At 41.5% G+C, this 22,841-nt stretch overlaps 1 protein-coding gene across 5 annotated transcripts; it reads right to left on the bottom strand.

The window, feature by feature from the left end:
- Window positions 1–30: 30 nt before the first annotated feature.
- On the bottom strand, window positions 31–22,336 carry ap1b1 (adaptor related protein complex 1 subunit beta 1). 5 transcript variants are annotated; one of them, XM_084025957.1, is made up of 24 exons: window positions 22,314–22,336; window positions 20,545–20,605; window positions 18,781–18,886; window positions 18,553–18,688; window positions 17,509–17,754; window positions 17,088–17,278; window positions 16,758–16,979; window positions 16,481–16,601; window positions 16,267–16,362; window positions 15,525–15,640; window positions 14,218–14,383; window positions 13,275–13,373; window positions 12,146–12,405; window positions 11,680–11,887; window positions 11,461–11,481; window positions 11,150–11,236; window positions 10,584–10,613; window positions 10,360–10,497; window positions 10,129–10,274; window positions 9,910–10,039; window positions 7,152–7,236; window positions 6,531–6,617; window positions 5,838–5,992; window positions 31–1,396 (listed from the first exon to the last, which is right to left on the bottom strand). In XM_084025957.1, exons 2-24 carry the CDS (start codon window positions 20,579–20,581, stop codon window positions 1,322–1,324), a joined length of 2,958 nt encoding a protein of 985 aa, XP_083882083.1. In that variant the 5' UTR covers window positions 20,582–20,605; window positions 22,314–22,336; the 3' UTR covers window positions 31–1,321. The 5 variants fall into 5 exon arrangements, with proteins under 5 accessions (XP_083882083.1, XP_083882082.1, XP_083882081.1 ...); XM_084025956.1 differs by lacking the exon at window positions 22,314–22,336 and adding an exon at window positions 22,231–22,306; XM_084025955.1 differs by lacking the exon at window positions 22,314–22,336 and adding an exon at window positions 22,007–22,127.
- Window positions 22,337–22,841: the final 505 nt, after the last annotated feature.

The raw sequence follows: 22,841 nt of genomic DNA, 5'->3' as shown, positions 1-22,841 counted from the left end.
TCATGATGTCAAACACTGAATACTGATTACTTGAATTTATCAAGACTTTTAATAATTATTTTGGATGTACACACAATGAACAAAATCATGTCAATCAAAAACATCTGATTAAACATTTTTAGATATTTTTTTTTTTAAACAGCATTTCATATGAATCAGCCATCACCACACACGCTAAGACACAAACTCATGATACACGGCCTCCTCTGGTGTAAGTTTTACAAGCCGTTACCGTGGGCGAATATATATCCTGTAGAGCCGATAAAAAGGGCTTCAGTGTAATGACTCGGAAAAAAGGAATCCAATTAACGTGGTCCACTCAGCAGGTAGAACACGGCCACTGGGTGTAGACAGTGTGCTACCTACGTGTCATTTACTCAGCGTTTAAAAACCATGGCTTCACACGTTTAGAGTTATCTGACCTGAGCCTTCATCTCAGGACGCCATTGGTACTCGAGAGGCTGCGATGAGAATAGAGAGCAAAGTGGCAGAGAGAGCCCAAGTGGCTGTCACTGACGCAGAAAATCCTCAACACCTGAGGCTCTCTCCCAGCTTGCAACATGAACACCGAAAAAACTACAAACACAAATCAAACCATGGAATGACTAAGCGAGAGAGCAGACAGCGGACAGCTGCTGCTCGTCCAGATATCGATGGAAAAATTAAAGAAATGCACACAGCACACAGACGCTAATGAAAACTCTACAAAATGACAAAGACAACGAGTATGTAGTTGGTAAGTATCTATGCGTCTTTTTTTTACAGCCCAGACAGCCACTTCACACAGGGGAAGAAGCAAGGAGAGTTTAAGCCTTTTTTTTTCTTGTAGCTTCTTCTAGTAGCCTAAATAAATATGCAGACAGTGATGATTTACCTGCTGATTGCAGACGCTAAAAATAGACTCCAATTTGCAGAGAAGTGGGGCTTGATAATGATTAAAAAGCCTCATGCAGAGAAAACAGTCACGGGAATAGAGCCGTCTGTCCCCGAAAAAGAATACAGGTCATCACAGAGTGGAGGACCAACGATGTGATGGTGTTCATTCACAAGGTGAAACTTTTGTATAACAAACATCCAAAGAGGGGACAGGATAGAGCTAGTCAAGAAAGTGAACTAGGATTTTCTGCAGTCTGAGGAAAGGAAAACCAGCGACAGATGAGGACGGAAATCATGAGCCATCCTAATCTAACAGCTGGACTTCCAACGCAGCAGGAAGTGGCTGCGTGAGGTTGTACTACGTCCCGTGGGTCAGGTGAGGGGGGAGCAGGAGGAGGTACTGGGAGTCTGTGAGGGCAGTGGCCGGATCCATGTCTGGTAGCTTTCAGTTCTTCAGCACCAGCTCGTAGTTCTGGAAAACACACTGGGAAACCTCTGGAGCTCTGCACTTCAGAGAGATCTGGGGGAGAGAAGATGAGAGATGAAGATGATTTCACTGTTAAAATGCAAGTTTCTTTACATGTTTCATAAATGTTTGCTGTGGGACACGCGGTACACAAGTCAACACAACAAGATACACTGAAGAAGCCAATATATTGACTTTCAAGATATTATATTAGAACCACTATGAGACATTAAGAGAGATGTGAAGCAGAATCCAGTTAGTAAGATGACAAAAAGCAGGCTAGACTGATGCAGTGACTTCATTTTTAATACAAGGCATTAATATAAAAATAGTACAACTTCAAACAAACGGAAAGAAAAAAAGACAACTATGGGATGGTTTGCCTGCGAGGTCTTTATCAGGCAAACATCAGGCGTAAGCATTCTTAATATTTCTTCATGAGCTTAATAAATGAGATTAATAAGCAGAAATCTCTTGGTCTTTTTTCCCCAGGAGACGAAATTAATTATTAAAAATATATATATATATATATATCTTTTGATTGAAGCTCTTCTAAATTTAGTGAAATCAGACCCAGACAGCCAGACAGAAATAGATGCATAAACACCCCAGAGAAAGCAGAGGCAGCCTCTCCATTCTTTGGTAGTCTCAACTGGGATTTAAGAGGGATTTTATTCAGTCTCACAAAGTGAGTTTTCCCAACCATAATGCAGATGTTATTTCATCACACCCAGAAACACAAGACAGCTGGAATAATTCTATCAGGACAGATAGTGTCATTTCTGAATATTTCAAAATGTTTCACTAATTGATTGCTGCACAATCAAAACCAGCTGTGCTGTCTCCTGACAAATGAAGCCCTTCACACGCACACACACACACACACACACGCACAGTGCAAGTTTGCTTAAGCCAGGATGTGCAGAACCTCCATGTTTAGCTTTGAGTGAAAGATGCAAAAAGCAAAGAAAGAGACAAAACTAAATCTAAGAATATTATTGAATAACAATGCTTAAAATTGTGCATCTCAGTCCTTGCGATAAAAGCATTCGTAGGCACTGGATGTCCTTTATTAAAGAGCAGTGGAGAGCTGACAGGGAAAGAGAGATGAGGAATGACGTGCAACAAGCGTGTCCAGCTGGACTTGAACCAGAGACGTTACAATAACATGACCGACGCCAGGAAGCCCCGCGTTAGTGACCGTGTCCAGAGTTCATTTTACTGGATTTCTTGTGGTGGATACCACAGACCTGCAGTGGAACAAAGCAGTGGTAGTGCACATCTTCTTAAGCGTAGCTGTTGCACACTCTTTACTAATGCATGCAGCTGCTGGCAGCATTTAGGCAGCAGCTCTCCTCTCAGCATGGGGTAAGATGTGAGGAAAGGCGCATGCTCTCGCCACTGTGTAGAGAAGCTGCTATTAAGAGAGTTGGAAACTGCGGCATTCACGTGTTCAGTTCATGCTCCCTGATAAAATATTATTAGTATTATATTAACCATGCATAGGAGGGTCCAGCTTGGTTTCATCATCACAAAACATTAAACTTATGTTATTAATGTGTTGACATGACTATTTCTAATGCTTTGATACAAAAATGGCACCATTCTCCTCAACCAAAATGTCTCCAATGAGAGACAGACAAATGGACTCACAACTCTGATCACGTAATGCGATGAACCAGCCTGAAAACACTGCAGGAGTCTTTGTAAAACCTGCATAAAAAGGAGGAACTGGAGACACTGCAGTATTCTGATGCAGCAATTCAGCACTGCAAAAGAAGAGGAAAAAAAGCCGCTCGATGCATGATAATGGTCTGTAATTTTATCTACTTTTGTCCAATGGTGTAACCCTTGTCCTACATCATTAGGTATAGCCTTTAACATGTCACCTGTGTGTGATAACTAGGGATGTGTAATGTGTGTAAAAACCTCCACTATGGTGTATGTCATTTTGGATTAATACACTGTATATTGTGAAATTGTATATTTTCAGATTAAATCAAGAAACTTTGTTATGGATCATCTAACCGGATAAGTGTGTCTGTTTTCCAGTTTATTCAAGTTAATTTAATAACTGACAATAAAATTATTTCATCATATTGTTACAAAAATCATTTAAAACCCAATAACACTCAGCAGTCCTTCTCTTCGACTACCCACAGCATGTCCAAATCGGAGATATTAACGGGATGGATACCATGGTATAATGTGAATACAGAACATAAGTCATATTTATATAATCTCACAGTAGATACTGTTCCTGGTTTTAACCCTACAACAGTAGCTCTCTGCTTGTATAAAGGGGTGGCAGGTATATGTTTTTGTAGGGTGGCACTTTGGTGTCCATTTCTGTGCTAAAGCTCACTTTACCAAAATCCTCAGAATTACCAGCTCAAGAGTTGAAAGAGAAAATCCGCCGACATTGCTGGTCACATAGTTGCCATGGGGACAGCAGCCCGGCTTCATGTCAGAAAGATAAGCGGTGCCCCAATTCCCCACTATAAAAACTATAAAGTATACATTAATCGATCAGTCAATCAGTTGCTGTTGGTGATGAATCTCCAGACTTCTCACCAAGTTTCAGCTCGTTGTTTAGGTGTCTGACCCTCGACTTCACTGTACAATTCCTGCTCAGCACCAAACGGCAGACAGACCCCGTTCACTAGCTGGTAAACATAGTGGAGCATTTGGAAGCTAAAGAGAGATATTTCCCTCAGGGGTTGGTGACCGAAATAGAGCGTAAAGAGGGTGAATATTTGACTGACATTCATCCAGTGGACAGAAACAGAACGACTCTAATATACATAGTGAGGCATTATTGGAGAGCTGAAAACGATCTCATATTAGAACAGTATGGGTAAGCAGCAGCACAAATCAAACATGCTACCATACGTCTCCACTCATGATGACAAAATATAATTGTTTTCATGTCTTGTCTTCAAAAGCACAATAAAACCCTGGCTTTATTTCTCCAGGTCTAAAAATAGCTGCCAACAAAAGGCGTCAGCAGCTTGGCTTTAATTTACCGTGCCAAGAGAGTGCAGGCACCACGCAGCAACCAGAGAGAGACCAGCATCCCAATACACACTGTACATACAGCACGGTTAACTGGAAAGTCCAGGCTTCTTTTCACTAAACAATTTACATTTGAAGGTTAAGGAGAGAAAAAATAAATAAATAAATAAATAAATCGCTGGATTTAAGAAGATTACGACACAGATTGACTCACAGGGGAAATACATTTAAAAAAGCACACTGCCTGCAGCAGAAAATCTAATGCACTACAAATAATAAATAAGCAAAAATAAGCTTTCAGTCAATTCATCTTGTGCTTTATCTCAAGGAAATTCAAGTTGTACATTTTAAAAGCTCATATGAGGGAAGGCTCAACGACGGCCTACTCAAATAAAAAGGTGTGAATATAAAAACCTGAAGATTTAATGAGTGACCTATAAATAAAAAGAAAATGACGTGACAGCAGATGAGCAGTGAGGAGTCACACACACAGTTGTGGAATATAGTCACGCAGAACTTCTAAGACAATCCATCAAGAGCAGAGGCAGAGAGAGGCAGAGAGAGGCAGAGACAGACGCAGAGACAGACGCAGACAGACGCAGACAGACGCAGACAGACGCAGACAGAGACACACACACACACACACACACACACACACACACACACACACACACACACACACACACACACACACACACACACACACACACACACACACACACACACACACACACACACACACACACACACACACACACACACACACGCACACGCACACGCACACACGCACACACGCACACGCACACGCACACACGCCTCCCCTGGCCACTCATTACTGCATCAATCTCTGTCATGTTCCTGCTTTGTCATTGTCTCTATCCGTGACAGTATTTTGTTTGTCCATCACACGGACTTCATTCAACAAGTCAGGCTGTCATTAGTGCTGAAGTGCCGAATGGAAGAGGAAACTTTCCTACACTGTGTGTATGAATGTAGATTAGTGAAGCCATTCTGGATGAACGCTATGAAGTCTGAAGTGAATGGTTATGTTCAGTAATTTGGGAAAGGATCAATCTGTGCACAGTGGATTAAAAGGTAGATGAGACTTTTTTGGGCTTATTTCAATAAATCTATTTTTGTTATATAATTGTCTATTCCTGTAACACTGACGTCTACTTGCTGCCGTGTACCAACCAAAAAAAAAAAATCAACAACTTGCTAAACTTACCTGTCAAAAGAGAGCAAACACGCATACAGTATGTTGCCATGTCATATTTGTCTTAAATCGGTGGGCAAATATACTCCCCTTAATTCTGACATATATGACAGTTGGCACAACATAGTGAGCATCCTTTAATAAATCAGTAATGGTCTCCACCATCTCTCACCGCCTATTTCTTTGTTAGTAAATAGTTAAGACGGCAGCAACAGCACAACAGCGATACGACTCATGAATCAATACGACGAGCACAGTACTCACCGTGTAGTTTGGGTTTCCTGCCTGCACCCTCAGCTCAGCCAGCACCCAGATGCCATTGGTGAGTTTCATGGACTGATACAGCATGTCCTGACCCTCAACTGTACGCTTCGCTATGGTGAAGATGTTGCTACCCTGCAGTTTGTTGGAGGCTGCATCTGTTGTAAACAAAACGCAAAAATCAACACCGTAATTAACACAGTAAAACGTTAACTGAACTTACACTTTCTTAAGCATCTAAACAAGCTGCTGCTCATTTTGAGTATTCAGTTTCTGTCATCAATCGATCGCTAAATGTTCCAGACAATGCAGGATTTTTTCCCCTTGATCATTTCCTTAAATATCACCACAGGCTATCCGCCAAGCAAAAATTCAGTCACTAATTCTGTGTTGGTGCTGCTTCCCAGTAGGATGTGTAACCCTCTCTCTTTGTTCATGAAGAACAAATTTAATCTAGGGGGGGAAATCTACATTAAGCTGTCATTAGGAATTCTTCTCCAGTTCATCTGCTCTCATGCTTGTGTAAAACTAAATTATCACACATAAATAGGGGGCTGCAGCTGATGAGTTCTCATCAAATGCAATTTGCTTCATTAGCAGGGATACGAGTTTGAGATCACGCTGCTGCCGTGCCATTTCCACAAATAAAGAAGCAGCAGGATGCGACTCTCTCTGTTCCCGATCTGTCATTCTCACCTGAGTTGAGATGGCAGTCTTTGATCTGAAACTGGGCCTCGTTGTCATTGGGAATGTCTTTCCATGTGGCGAGGAACACCTGTCGCTCTGTGGACAGAGGGACACGATCACAGAATGAGTCACAAAGACGGAGCACATACTAAAACGTACACCAGTATGAACACCACAAGTGGATTTGTAGTAGAGGTAAATGTACACACAAAAATGTCAAAGTATCATGGGAGCGGTTTGATTTCACATTAGACACTTGGATTCCTGCTGCGGCTTAGGCTCCGGAGCATTAACTCGGAGCCGCGGGCGGCAGTCCCATCGCTAGCCCCGACAGGAGGCTCCACAGGGACAAATGCCGACACGTTTTCACAGAATAAATCAAAACCGACACACACTCAAAAATAAAACCCAAAATAGCACTGGTGTACCATCTAGGAGCAACTGTGCAGCCGGCGAGAGGCGAGCGAGTACAGTCTCACAAACGCACACATCGACGTCACACACTACGTCACATAATCTTAACAATCACAATAATGCGGCCTCGCTGAATGACTGACGCATGTGTAGGTCGCTGACGTCAGCTGGGGTTTGAGGCATTCAATTGAAGTGGTTTAGCCGAGACACACTCACCCATCTTCCCGTCCTCCACAAACAGCATGCTGATGGGGTACTGGCAGCTGAAGTAGAACACATCGATGTTGTTCTTAACAGCTACCTGCGAGAGTGATTACATCCAAGGAGGACGTAGAGGAGGATGGCAGGAGGAGAAACAAGAAAAAGGTACAAGGGTAATTACTTTTCAAGAGCCCTTCAAGGATGGGCACTGCTGGTGAATGTGTGTTGTTTACTGAACAAGCCACAGTCATCTGGAAATCTCACTCCCGCACAAACACACTCTCAAGGAAGCCCAAACTATATCATCAATGTTCTTCACTAGCCTCCCATCACACTAGGTCTCACAGAAACGACAAGGCTTTTATTTGCCAACGAATATCAGCAAACACTACTTACAAGCTAATAGGGGTGTAATGGTTTGTGCATATACCTCATCATCACAGTGTGGGGTCACGGTCTGGTGCACACGGCTGCACTCAGAATACACAGTATGTAGATTCATGCACGTAATGTTGAAGCACACCATTCTGTTACAACCCTATGAGCTAAATATATCAAAAAGAACTATTTCCACAAAATTTAGAGGTATAAAATAAAGATGACAATATAAGGAGATTAAAATATGTGTTAAAAATAAAATACCAAAAATGAAAAGACACACATACACGACTGACAAGTGAGAGAAAACAAAAATACAACAAACAGCATATATTTAACAAAAGAATGCATTTGTCCTCAGGATATTCTGGAGTCTTTGGGCCCCGGTGGCAAAAGTACAAGATGCTACAACACAAAAACAACTTTGTAATAATGGAGGCACCTGAAGTAACAAGAGGCAGCCGGTGATATTGATCAGGCTGCTGAGTTGAGTGCTCAGAAAAGGACAGTGAGTTGACCCAGAGGAGCGCTGAAGAATGACTTGTGAATAATTCATCAGTGTGCGTCTTATTCCCGTCTGCAATGCAGGACTGCCAGTAATACGACAAGTCATACAAAAAGTATTCAAAGCTTCAGTCTGTATGTTTGTGAACTGGGACGCACCGACACCAATACCAGAATCGGGTCCGATAATATGCTCACGCACTCGTACATTTTTATTTGAAAATTGTGACGGACATGTTCAACTATTTTCTAACATTTTATGATTAAACGTGATCATGAAATAACACATTTATAAACAATGATGAAATAATATGTTGTGGCAGCTGCCTTTTTAATATATTTATAGGATATTGTTATTCAATATTATGCTTCATAGACAAAGATTTATTTATTGATCAATCAAATAGTATGTTTACTTGACAGTCTAGTTATTTGCTGTCGTACCAAAGAACTGTGCTGTAATTATCCAGCACACCAAACAAAGACACCACTTTGATGTCTCCAAATTTACCTGCGCTGTCATTCCAGACGACCCCAAACAGCCACGAAACTTGCACTCAAAGTTACCAAAACTTTTTAATTTAACGTGATGAAAGGGTTTCATTGACTGGGACCACCGTAGTTAAAAGAGCACTCAAAATAAAATTCTGGGACAGTATCTTACATCAAGACTAAAACAACACAGAACCTCTCAAAAATGATATCTGAGGACATTTTTAAAACAGCCAGCAGTACCCATTAAAGTCGAGCCCACAGGCAGCAGAGTAGAAAGGTTAGCAGGGCTACTGAGGCCAGGAGGAACAAAGGAGCCGTGTGTTGTGTGACCACTAATGACCCCCGCCACTATCATCCCCCTCGACAGTCTTATCTTCTCTTTCCAGCTGCACACAGCACCCGTCCTCCATTCTGCCCAGTTAAAAGAACCGCGCTGATCAAACACAAGGCAGCGTCTGTCCCTCTTTTTGATTACAACTGAACACAACCGCTGTGAAGGTTGTTTCATCTTTTAATTCTGGGGAATTCAACAGTATAGATGAATAACAGAGAGCACACGTTGCTAATCGCATAAGACAGATGCTCATATAGTCCAAGGCGTAACTTAAGTGTTCCAGAGAGATAGTCAGGTTCATGAATATCTCAATCATGAAGCATTTTGCCGTTTCACTTCTGTCAACGTAGGATACGTGACTGATAAAGAAGTAGAAATTCTGTCAACTTCAATTTGACCGATTGAGCAAAGTAATGTTAATTACTTTATTACTTTTTGAGTAAGTAATGTTTTGTTCATTCAATTATCCGCCTAATATTCAGCATTTTTACAATTATCTTTTAAAAAATCTTATCTCTGTGTTATGTTTTGAAGATAACGTTAAATGTTTAAAAGATGATGTTGAAAAGTGAGCATTTAATTAAACACATGCTTCACAGCATTCAGAATACGTTTGTGTTATTCTAAAAAGTGTACTTTCATTTTTACAGAAAATGTGCATTGGTTTCAAATATTGGTCATCTGTCACGCTGGAAAAAGCTGTGTTGGTTGCCCCTTTCAAAAACTGTTACATCTTCAACTCTGTTTACATTTCAATGCATCTCTGACAGAGCCGTCACCACATCCAGGCCCTTGGGACCAGTAGGAAGTCATGTTAGGACAGCCAACTTCAGGCATCAGTGGCCTGATAAAACCAGTGTGTAAACGACTGGCATGCACAACATTGTGCTTCTAGTGTGTACTTGACAATTAATAATCATGACAAGTCACATAACTGTCACAAGTGTGATGCTCAAAACGTCTGTCATGAGTCATTTATGGTAAATGGAATCATGGATGCAACTCTACAACCTCGACAAAAACTAGCACAGTTAGGGGATATGAATATTGTGAAGGGGTTACCTGCAGGTTGTTGAGAGGCTCCATCTTCATGACAGGTCCCACAGTGCTGAGGGGAAGGGCCACTTCAATACTCTGGTTTGGGCCAAGTGGTGTGAGAATCTGGAGGGGACCAGCCGGAGCGAGACCAAAGCTATAGACAAACACAGAGCGTAAAATTAAACTCGCAAAATGTGTAATTATTCAGAAATGTCTCTACATTGCGTAGTAGATGGTGTTTACCTGTTTCTGTTAAACTGGATTGCAAAATCAACCATGACACTCATAGCTTTGTTATTCAGGGTCATCTCCATTTGGATGACCCCAGCACGGCGGACAAAAGTGCCCGATATCTCCAGACCCTTGGCCTTCATGGCTGGAAGCCAAACCTGAGCAGAGACAAGATCTGTTGTTTTATTAGGGATCCAACCACAGGTATGACATCATTCTTTGTAAAAGTGCATCAAGACTTACTGTTTTAGGGGGGTTGAAGGCTCCCATAGGCATACCAACTCCACCTCCAAGATCAAACAGGTCATCCAGGCCACCGCCAACGGGAGCATTGAAAGAGGCTGGCATTGCAGCTGGAGGAGCACCGAAAACAGCCCCCACCTGTGTGTTGCAAAGCGTCACGTTACCCAAACACATCCTGTACTTAGCAATCAAAGCCCAACAGAAACTGTGACAAAATGACTTACAGCAGGATTTCCTCCAAGGTCTCCGCCAAGCTGGGTTGGATGGGAAGAAGCGCAAAAAAAAAAATCAATCAGGTTATCTGTTGTTGCAACATATCATAATATTCTGGAGGATGAATGGAGGGGTGTGAGGGTCTAAACATGTCTTTCCATGATTAATGACAGTGAAAAGAAGGAGACCAATACAGGAGACGTTTTCCCTTTACGTAACAGACCTTTTGCTGGCCTCACAAGTCAGGCTTAGTTTGTTATTCAAAACGCTACTCACTGAATAAGTCTATAGTGGTGATGAAAAGGTTGAGAATATAGTGAACAAAACTGGTGGTGCTAAAAAGTAGTGATTCCACACAGTGACAAAGCTTAACTACTGTGCATGGAAGACAAGAAACATCTGCAATATCTACTCATCTCACCTAAGTGGGAAACATAAAGAATGTAACACAAAGTGTAAACAAGCACGGATCACTGCTGGGGAGGACTACTCAGGACACGGTGGTACAACAAGGGACACGACTGGGTTCTAGGATAGTGCTGGCCTTTACTGGTCCAGTGTGGTCCCCTGGACCAACCTCAGTGGGGCTGTAATCTGGGGGCGATGGGGACTGACGTGGGGGCTGAGGTGACTGAGGAGTGTCCGTCCGCAGGGGAATGGGCGGCTGATTGAAACATATCGCAGAGTCCAGGGATAAGAAAAGAGTTGGACTCAAGGATTTAACAACATGCTTACTGTAGATATCACATATCACAAAATAAAAGATGAGAAATTAGGAATGAAAATGTCAGATTGATGCATGAGAAGTACAGTAAAAGAGTGATTAAATCTTGTAAAATGGTCCGACATGGTTTATAAATGTTGTGCCCTCTCCCTCCATGTAGTTACCGGCTCAGACTCATCCCCCATCTGCAGGTGCAGCATTGAACAAAGGAAGGAAAACACACCAGGGTCAAAAGAAAAAGTACCAAAAAACGGTAGAAGAAAAAAAAAAGACATATAAAGATATATTACTGCCAATAAGTCCCATTGACATTAAAGTTATTACTGAAACCAACTAACAGAACCCGGGAGCTTCACTCAGACTGTGACATGTGGAAGACCTACCAGGCTGTCCAGTCCTCCGCCAAGAAGGTCCATAGCACCCATCTGCATGCCAGACGAGGCGGGTGGTGGTGGTCCGGTGGTGGTAGGAGGTGTCAGGTCCAGGTTAAGCAGATCTCCGAGGAGGTCTCCCTGGGATGGGATGACAGCAGGGGGCGCCTCAGAAGCTCCAGCAGCGGAACTTGGATCTGGGCTCTCAGCACTCTCGCCACTAGTAGGAGCAAAACAATTGGAAGAAAATGAAACTAACATTTTAATTTTCGCTTATGCTATTTATGTCATTTATTGGATGCAAACTACATATCAGTTGAATGTAAATGCAGGAAGTAACAATGAAGAACAGCTGCACAGCTCAACACTGCGGATAAGTGTGTCATTCAGCAGATTTGAAAACATAATAGAGTCAAGAAGCTAGATCCAGTCAAGCAAACAAACCCCTCTGTAAAAAAATAAAAAGGGCATGACTCACGATCCAGCACTGCCGGGGAGCCTCTTGTGCTGAACACCACGGCTGCCCTCAACAAAGGCACTGGGAGGCTTGTGGTAGACAGAAGCCAGAGTACCAATGTGGCAGATGAGCTCCTCCAGCAGTGTGGGCTCAATCAGATCCGTCTCCTCTGAGATCAGGGGCTTCTCAGCCAGAACAACCTCCTTCGCAGCCACAGGGTCTGTCGAGAGCAGACGCCAGTAGATGTAACCGCGGTCCCTGAGGTCTGGGTTATCGGAGTCCTGCAGAGAGAGATGGAGGATTATTATTCATGGGGTAAGTTTAATAAATACTTAATGTTAGACCCTGATATGACAGAGCAGTTACTCAAAGTGGTCAAGAACATTTCTCAGGATTTCAACTAAATTAAAAGAGACCTACATTTATGTATGCGGTACAATTTAAAAATACAGATACTATCAAATGACCTCTAAAATTACCTGAGTTCAATTAATAAAAACGTTTTGTCAAAAGATTGTTTTAAATTATGGGGCACATTTTATCCTCATTACTGCTTTCTGCCCGCACATTTCAGGAATAAAAGACCAATTCATGATTTCCATGATGATTTCACAGTTTTATCTCCTTCATACATTAACACATGTACAATGCGCTATATCTTTATTAAGATGAAGCTAAAAAATAGTTGGATCTTTATTTTAGATCAGAAACTGGTATTATTTTACCTAACATAATACTACATAGAATCCTCTAAAAAAAATTATTTTCATTTTGTCAATCAACTCACTACCTAAAACCATTAAAATACAATTAGTGTAACAGCAGGATAAGCTCAAACCACTGCACTACAATACTCCAGTGTCCCCAGAATGATTAAGTAAAAGAGAGCTCCTTGGAAAAGATACAAAAAAGGATCAAGGTCAAAAGCCATGTCTCATTATTTTTTGTTAAATATATCAACATTATTTTTGTGTAAATGTAATGAACATTACGGTTCATAATTTAAGATATTGAGAGGGCTAGAGTCTTAAAAGTGTTTATTTTAACTAGAGGGAGACAAGCAAGTTCAAAGTCATAGGACAGTAAGTGAGAATTGTCAAAAATGAGTCGATAGAAACAGGAACATAAATGTGTGTGTTTTGTTTCTCACCTGTGTGGCTAGGCTTAACACCTGCTGCACGAGCTCCTGGGTCTCTGTCGGCTTTTTCAGGAACAACTTGACAATAGCCGTCAGCAGCTGTAACTGCACCTAAAGGACGCAGCGAAAACATACACGATGATAAAAACTACTCACACACTACATTTAAAAACAGCTAGTTAAAATACAGTTCCGGCTAAAGCTGAAAAGCAGTGTTAAGGTGCATTGTAATGATTACTGAACCACTGAAAACACATAATAAGTAGATAAATGAGCTCTTTTTACTTCCCAGGGCTTGGGTTTCCCATGGATGGCACACCCTGCTAAACAGTAATTATTCCAACTACTAGCTTAATCTGATGTTGTCAGAAAGCACATAAGGGAACATTTGATACATAATGCATTTCTTTCAAACCACAATATAACTTTATATAATAAGAAAAGCATCTCCAAGACAATGATACTGGAATTGATCCATTACTAACCAAGTAGAGCCTGTTGTAATCCCACAACAAACTGTGGCAGAACACTTTCCAGAGTGAAGGCTTTTCTACAAAATGTGCATCCGAGCCAGACACAACTACAATTATAGTGATGTTTTTTGTGAGTTTACAAACCAAATTCTAATCAGTTCATTCCTGTTTCCAAGAGAATGTTTGTGCAGTTGTTCATGAGAACGGGACAGACGGACAAGCCGAAAACATGGGCATGACTGGCACGGAGGAAGTATTCCCATTATCAGTATGAGTAAAACTAAATATAATACTCATCTGGGATCATTCATTTCTTTCATAGAACCACAGATTTGTCAGTTGAGTAGGAATTATTTCTAACTACAGAAACATACATGCACCATTAACTGCCAGCACTGGCTGCATATTATTGGTGCCACTACCATTTAAAAACTAGACACTTTTTTCCAATAACAACCTGCCCACGCTCTCCTAAAACGCACCTGAGTGCTTTCATCATGGAAACCCTCCAAAAAGCTCTCCAGCAGCTCATCAGCGTTGTCGATGCGCTCAGCATACTCTCCCACGATCCAGATCATGGCGGCACGTGCCTCCGGCTCATCCAGGGAGTCCAGGTTTTCACACAGGGTGGCAATTACGCTCTCATACCTGGACACAGTTGCACATTATAGGCACTCATGTATTGCAAATGTATTGGGAGAGATAAAAAAAATTCATCACATGGAGAAAATTATGATAACTTGAATAAACTTCATTAATCTATTAATGAAAATGAGAGGCAGGGAGGGAAAAAAACAGCTACGACATGGCTTATGAATCATGTTAGCATGCAACCGTCTACTTTCACATCAAGCACACACAGAGCAACATTCCCATTACTCTGGTGTTGTGTGTTTTGGCAACCTGACAAATGAGAATCCAATATTCACCGTCCTTTTAGCCTATGGTTTGATCTTTGAGTCTTTCACTTGATGCTCAAACAGTCAATGTTTTCTGCAGTGGTTAATGGTTAGTGGTTCATGTGGTTGAGGCATTTCATGTACGTAATGCCTTTATTACAAGATTTTAGATAGAAATATTTAGTTGATGTCCAATTAACAAGCAGCAACATTGAGAAATTAAGTCAAACCCCGGATGCTTTTTGAGGCTGGCACCAAAAGTGAGTCCATCCCCGTATAATTCAATTTTAAAATGCCCAACTTTATAGCAAAAGTAAACATGTTTTGAGCTTCACAACAGCTCTTCAGGAACCAATGGGTGAAGTCACAGAGACTACGTCCATAATTTATAAAGCTTCTGCTAATTAGTAGAGAAGGCAGAACGTTGAGTGTGTGGTGATTCATATAGCTACAGGCTTGAGCCATGCTAAGCTGGAAACTTTCCAAAGCTGCACACTTCGAGACTCACAACTCCACAGTGATGGTCTACTGCTGAATGTGGGCAAGGTTTCTATCTGGCACATGAATCGAATGCCTGTATGAATCTGCCTGACCTTCTTTGACCAGGTACAATCAAGGCAATCGCTCGCCGTCACTATGGCATTGCATACACTTTCTGTCTGTGTAATGAGTTTTCACTCTACATCTACTATTTAAAGATCAAGACAACTAATTTGAGGGTTAGTGAAATGGAACAAGAAGGATGTCTGCTCAATTTATCATGCATACAGTATACATGCATTCTGCATTACTCTTAAGACTTCAAGAATCCAAGATCCAAGAATTTGGATAATGAAGTGTTAACAAAAAAATGTGCAAAAGACCATAATGATGCTTAAGAGGGAACATACTTGTTGGGGTACTTGCGAAAGATGTCCTTGATGACCACAATGGCCTCCTGCACCACATAGTTAACCTTGGTTTGGATGAGGTCAAGCAGCGTGCTGACACAGCGCTCGGCTGATTGCTAATGAACCAAGAGAAAAAGAAAATCTGTGATGCAAAAATAAACAAAACAAAACAAAACAATACAGACAAAACATAAAATGTTTGCATGAATAATATATGCCACAATGTGGAAGCAGTTGAAAACTAGTTCCATATTGTGGCATATATCACTCAACAAAGCAGTGTCAAGCTATTGTTCTTTGTTCCTTCCAGCTTTTAAATACAGATCATCACAGTGTACACGTTTACAGTGTAATCTGCTTGAGTGACTCCGAGGACTGGTACATATGAAAAATCATATAAACTGATGTCTCAAACACACTAAATGCATTAAATGATGCGCCTCATTTGACGTGCGTCAACTGTTGCTCCCATGATATGAATGAAAGTTTAACTACATAATGTGCAATTGACATCACACTATCTGCTTGATGGAAGACCTATTACTCTGTTGTCGGGATTACAATAACACTCAGTCCACTTGTAGTTGTACAGTGCTGTTACGGCCAATTAGAACAATAACTGTACCTGAAAATGCGGGTGACACTTTCGGGGGAATTTGGGCCTTTAATGTTGAACAACATTGCTAATACAAGGGTTTGAAAAACAACACATCTGGCAAAGTATGACATCATATCCACCCACCTCTACTTTGATGGCACAGCGGCCAATGGCTCTGACCGCTTTACGGACAAAGTCCACATCCACCTCAGTGGCGTACTCCTTCAGCTCTGCCAGGACCTACAGCGAGACAGACAAATATTAATGTCACTCAGATGATCTTCATAAAAGCACCATAACACAACGTTTTTTCTTAATTTTCCAACACAATGAAGTATTGTAGCTGTGGGTGAGTTACCTGGGCGATATTGGCTTGAGATGCTAGGCGAATCATGATGTCCAACTTCTCTAGCTTGACATAGATTGGGTCATTATACTTTACAAAGAAAACCTTCATTTCGTGTTTCAGGATCTCTGGGCTAAAAAGAAAAAGTCATTTTTTTGTTATTGTGGCAATCGTCGTGGACTGAAATACAAGATTCATGCTACAATAAACACAGCTTTTGCTGGGCCTGATATTCCCAAAATATAAAGAATACTACAGAGACCTCCCCAGGTTATCTCCCCACATTTACCGTCTCTGTACGATAAGGTTGATGTTTCTTAGAGCCACATATTGCAACTCGGGCTCAGCAGAGAGGAGAGTGACCAGCGGAGGGGCGAGCTTCTTCAGCAGGGTGCCATAGTAGTCCAAATCTTTGGGTAGCATCTCCATGAACTTCATTAAAACTTTAACAGCCGACAAGACCACCGCAGAGTTTGCGTGGGAGAGTCGTGGGGTGACGCGCTCACAGATGCTAGCAGATGTTGATGGTATTGGTAGAGAGAAAGGAAAATAACACAAGGTTTACTGGGCGAACTTGCCAATAGCGTGCAGTGTTAATGAAGATGGTGCTTTCTCTTACCTTTGGGACTCTCGATCATCACGAGGTGTGTAATTGGCCAGGCAGTCAAGAATGAATATCTGTCCCCACTCTGTACACTCATTTAAAGCTGTCAGTAACTTGTTGATGGTCTGAGGGTTTAGGTCCAGCAGATTACTGTTGGGGTGAGACTCTGCTATCTCAGACAGCGCTGCCACTGCATTTGCTACAACCTTAAAATCAAGAAAAGAGTACAGATAAATGGAGACAGCAAAATAAGAGTCCACAGCTATATGAAGATATAAACAAGAAGTCATTGGACTAACAGAATTCTTGTTCATGTTCAACATTTGTATACAGCATGGCTTATCTCTGAGAAGCAGAGCTGGGGCAGCCGTGTTACCACCCTGAGAAATCTTGCTGGCTCAGTAGCCAGATAGTAGGCTGCCTTAAGGAGACGTACCATGGGGTTGGAGTCAGAAATAAGGTCTTTAAGGGTGTCCAGAAATCCTTGGTCCTCCACCAACTGGGCATTGATATCATGGAGCTTTGCTACACAAACAGCGGCCGTCTTCCTCACATACGGGTCTTCGTCCTTCAGACATTTCCTCAGCGGCTCACAGAGGTACTCAGTAATCTTGTCCACACGGATGCAGCCCATTGTACGAACAGCAAGGGCCCGGATTAGAGGGTTAGGGTCTTCACAGTCCTAGAGGGGTGGTTCAGAGAGGTCATACGTTTTGTCACAACTTTTGACTTACCGTAGATGACCATTTAGTAGCCCGGGCGTTTAATATGCTAAATCGACTTGGAGCCCAGGCGTTTATAAGAACCAGGCGCGTATTTGCAACAGGCTACAATTTATTTTTGCAATGAGCAGCACCAGACCATCATGCAAAGAACAAGGAGCTCACCATAGCACCACTGGAACAAAACTACTTTTTCCCCCCGACGCATCTTTATTGACATCAGACAATAAATACAAAGACAGTTTGTCTGTGTTACCGCGACACAGGGAGCTGATCAGAGCAGTGTTATGAATGATAACGGAAGGGGGGGTCGATCGCGGTAATTTCAACACTGTACATTAGCGCATTTATCTATATCCCTATATCCCTCAGTCTAGCGCGCCTGTGTTTGTGTGTCTGTGTGTGTGTGTGTGTGCGCGCGCCTGCATGCGAGAGAGAGAGAGAGCGCGAGAGGAGGGGCTGACTGACAGAAGAGGTGAGAGCCGGTGAAGTGCTGTTAAAAAAAAACTTTTGTTTTCTGTGCAAGACTATGGTAAACACTTAATCGCCCGGGCGTTTAATTGAACCGGCGTTTATTATGCCAAATGAGGTCGGACCCCCGGCGGCTATTAGAGCACAGGCGCGTATTTGCACGCGGGCGATTATTTGGTCATCTACGGTATTTCTATATCATACTACATCTACATCACCCGAAAGACAATTTTATGCATGTTTATGTAAGAGATGTTTTTAAATATGCGCGACATAATGAGCTTTACCTTTACAAACGTGTTTACAGCCATGATAGCCATGTCTGGCTGACTCTTGGCATAGTTCATCAGGTAGAGGTAGACCAGCTTTTTCAGTTCCAGGTTGTCAGTCTGCATACAGTTTACAACATCTGGGAACAGAGCGCTAAAGAAGGGACAAGGTGTTATGTGACCATTGACTCAAGATTGTTTTGTGACAGTGCATTTTTCCAGTGTACGTTTCGTCCCCTGGCTCACCTGACATCCTTGCCAACTGTCATGGATGCAATGACCTTCTTCACAGCCTCCTTCTTCTTCTCTTTCTTATCACTGTTTAGCTCTGCCTTGAGCTCAAAGATCTCCCCTGTACATAGGAGAGAAAAAAGGCAAACACACATCATGTACTCTTCTTGGGATGTGGGGGTGGAAGGGAGTGCTGTGCAGCATTGACATCTTATCCAGCAGTCTCCGATAATGGTGGGTGCTATTGTTGTGCATATGCTGAAAGCAACCGTCCTGATACAGAATGCATGAGGGATTTTTTTTAAACAACAACAGGGTAGAAGGCGAGACTATATATTAGTCCCCATCACTTGCATTCTTCTTCTCAGTATGGCCGCCGCTTCTTCTACCGTTCTACCCTTGCAATATCTAAAACAAAAATCTTCACTGACTTTTGAGACTAAGGACACTATTTTCAATAGCTGCTACACCTTATGAGCCTTCTGGTGGTCCAGTGATAGAAAGCTTTTATTACAAAGCTGCAGCAGGTCGTGCTCATTTGCCATTGTTAGTAGCTGAACAACAGCAGAATTACAGCTCCAATAACATGGCAAATTAGCTGTTAATGAGTACAGCTTGGGTTAGGGTTATTATTCAATATGACCTTTGCTTAACTTCAAAACAAACTTGGTAATGAGGATCTTGTTGAATGTGCTTTTTCTTTTTTCCAATTTGATTACATGAAATTCTGCATAGCTGGGGATCGTGGTATACATCTGAAAAATATCCTCATTGACATCATGAAGTGGTCACATGCAGATCTTAATGATAGTGGAGATGCCAATAATTGTTGCTATTGTTGCTTTTTCTTAAGACTGGAAGAGGCTCAACTTTAATTATTTAACATTTCAGTGCCTTGTGTGACTGAGGTGTCTACTTGCATGAAGTAGACTATAAAACATACACTGACAGCACACACATTTTGGGCTTAAATTTGAGTCTTCCTACTGCGAGTCTCCAGACATTGTAAACCGCTAATCAGTCCCAATCTCCTTTGATATGTTAACTACAGACTGCACAAAGCAACACTGGTAAGATGCACAGAAAAGGCACAAAGCGAACAAGTATGCTCCGATGTCTATAATGTCAACAATCATAACAAACAGAAGAAGTCGACACGATATCGCTCGTAAGAATCTGTTTGCATTTCCAAAGCCCTGTGTGTGCAAACATGCACAGTTTTGGGTCAGAAGAAGAACTGTTCAAAAAACAACAGGAGGCACAGCAGGACAGTTAAACCTCCAACGGCTAATGCTCAATATGTCTAATCTGATTTACAATAACCAGAGCTGTTCAGTTCTCAGCAACAACATTGATACAAAGCAGAGTGATGATAACAACTTTAGTGTAGTTACTTCTAGCTAGGTCAATTAGGTATTGGTAACGCAGAGAGAGAGAGAGAGAGAGAGAGAGAGAGAGAGAGAGAGAGAGAGAGAGAGAGAGAGAGAGAGAGAGAGAGAGAGAGAGAGAGAGAGAGAAAGAGAAATATATATGGAAAGAGAGAGAGGAAATCTCTGAATATATCCAATTAAAAATTAAAATGTATTTGAAACCACAAAGAAAAGTTAAAGTTTAGGTTTCCTTTTACAGAGATACTTTCCACACCACCCAGCTGGCTCTGCCACAAAATCCACAAATAATTTAATGCATGGCTGAAAGCAATGATTGAGAACGGAATATAATAAGAAAAGTGTTTGGTTAAATAATTTATCTCATGAATTATCAAATAAGCTATCAGACCTTTCTTGGTAGTGGTGAAGTACTTTGAGTCCGTCATCTTGGATCCAAATTGTCGATTCTCCTGGAAAAAGACAGACAGGTCGGAAAAGATGACTGTGAAAACTTTTCAAGAGTGGAAACTCGGGAGCATCACAAGAGCAACAGGAAACAGTAGAAGTGCAAACACATGGAAATAGAAGGAATTCCTGTCTTCTCCTGAACAAATGGCAGCGATCTGAGCAAGAAAAAAACAATGGATAAGAAAACAGACGCTAATCTTTTTCTCCCCTTAATCAAAAATCTTGTTGGTCAGCATGTATGTTACTGAGTCATCTTCTGCAGCATGTAACTACATGCATTTCCTCTTGGTGATTTCCACCCTTGGTGCAGTGCCTTTCTGAAAAGGATCTTCTCCCAATAATTCCTGCTATAACATTTGAGCATGAGTGCTAAAGTTAGAGGAAATACTTGCTCAGTTTTTAGTTTCTCTTGCTCCAAGGAAAACAAAACAGGATTTATTCAAATTGATCATGACAATGTTTGTCTTATGAACTGTTGTGTACTATTAAAAAACATATTGCATTTGCATATAATCACTTCATATTATGATGTTTTTTTAGTCAGCTATGAATATACAGCGAGTGTTTTCTGGTTACAGTGTTAACAACACACTGATATCGCTGAGAAGATCTGTGACTATTTGTTTACTGGGGGGAATCATGTATTGTTATAAATACAACGTTATATCATGATTATGATACTTCATTACAACAACACACACATTGATGTAGTCGCTGGCAGTTGTCTACACTGAAAGAAACAGATGGTATCTCAGTAAAAATGATTATGGGTAATAACTTCATTATTACCCATATGACCCATTACACAACGCCATCCTAATGGCTTTTGATTTAATGAAACTTGCAGGACAGATATGTTGGCAGATAGTGAAGTTAACGGTTACTTGATACCAAACGAATGGCTTATTAACGTTAACTTTACATTATTGACAATATACTGGGTCAACTGATTAGAGCGTTTCATTAGTATAAACAGGTAATTTCATTATTCACTGAGCTTCGTGTAGCTGTCAACAGACAGGCCGTTAGCCCCATGCTAACCAAAACTTAGCTAGCGCTAGCTAACAAGACAGCTAGCTGATGACGTTCGGTTTGTACTATAGTTCACACTTTTAGCACGTCATACTGACACTGGACTAATAATACACCCTTGCATGATTTGCAGCTTGACAACATGACCACTTCACACTAGCTGACTTTAAGTTATGACTGCTAACATAGCCAAAAAAGTAAAGGAAGCGTTCGCTAGCTGGCTAGCATCCGGCTACCGTGACGTTAACGTTAGCATGGCAGGCTCGAGAGAGTATAATTCTGTTGGAAGGAAACTAAAATACGTGACAGTAAAGCTGGTTAAATTAATGCAGATAGCTCTTGCACTTATGTTATTTAACCGGTTTACTCACGCATAATTGATTCGCCCATTCCTGCATGTTTGCAGCAGCTGGATGAATGAAACTGGAGCTAAAAGAGGCTAGATAGTCTGGTGCAGTGTGCCTGTCAGTGTCAGCTAGCGCCCGGCCACTTTTCTAGCTCACACAGCTGAGACATGACCTTCTAAATACAGGCTTAAGGAAGTCTTGACCGGGATAGTTAAGCTCTTAATCTTTCGGCCTGGTTGAAAACTTACCGAACGAATTAGCGCACCTTCCCGAGTTAAAATTAGAGCCGCCGCACGATGAATTTGGAGACAAAATCTTCACAAACACTTACCGTGACAGGCGTAGCAGGGGCTGTGATGGCCTTCGTCCCCTCCCACTTCGTTTACTTCCGTATTTCCACATTTAATAACGTTCGCACACAGACGAGCAGCGTCAGCTTTCATTCAGAGAAGTGGTTGAACAACTCCCTCAACTGTTTGCGGTTTTCCAGAAAACGGTGGACAGTTTCGTAAGATATTATATCAGCTGACGTATAAAAGTTGACAACATGAAGATTACTTGACAAAATATCAAATGTATGCATATAAAATAATTTGAATACATGATTTAAAAAGAGTTCAATGAACGAACAAAAATAATTAGGTTATGTAAATACAGTAAAAGCTCACTCCCAGTTGCAAGGTACATAATTTATGCAAATTAATTGTGTTATACTGAGGTGTTTTGTCCGTGCTTTGCATATCACCTACACTGTGTTAACATTAGTAGCATTTATTATGTTTTCTCCTTCCAATTTAATCAGACTTAATATTAACTGCCTGCTGCCCCTAAAAACAGAATCTTAAATGAAATCACATTG

The sequence above is a fragment of the Eutrigla gurnardus genome (genome assembly GCF_963514095.1).
Source record: "Eutrigla gurnardus genome assembly, chromosome: 13".
In the NCBI taxonomy this organism is placed as follows: domain Eukaryota; kingdom Metazoa; phylum Chordata; class Actinopteri; order Perciformes; family Triglidae; genus Eutrigla; species Eutrigla gurnardus.
This window is presented reverse-complemented; position numbering and strand designations above follow the sequence as displayed.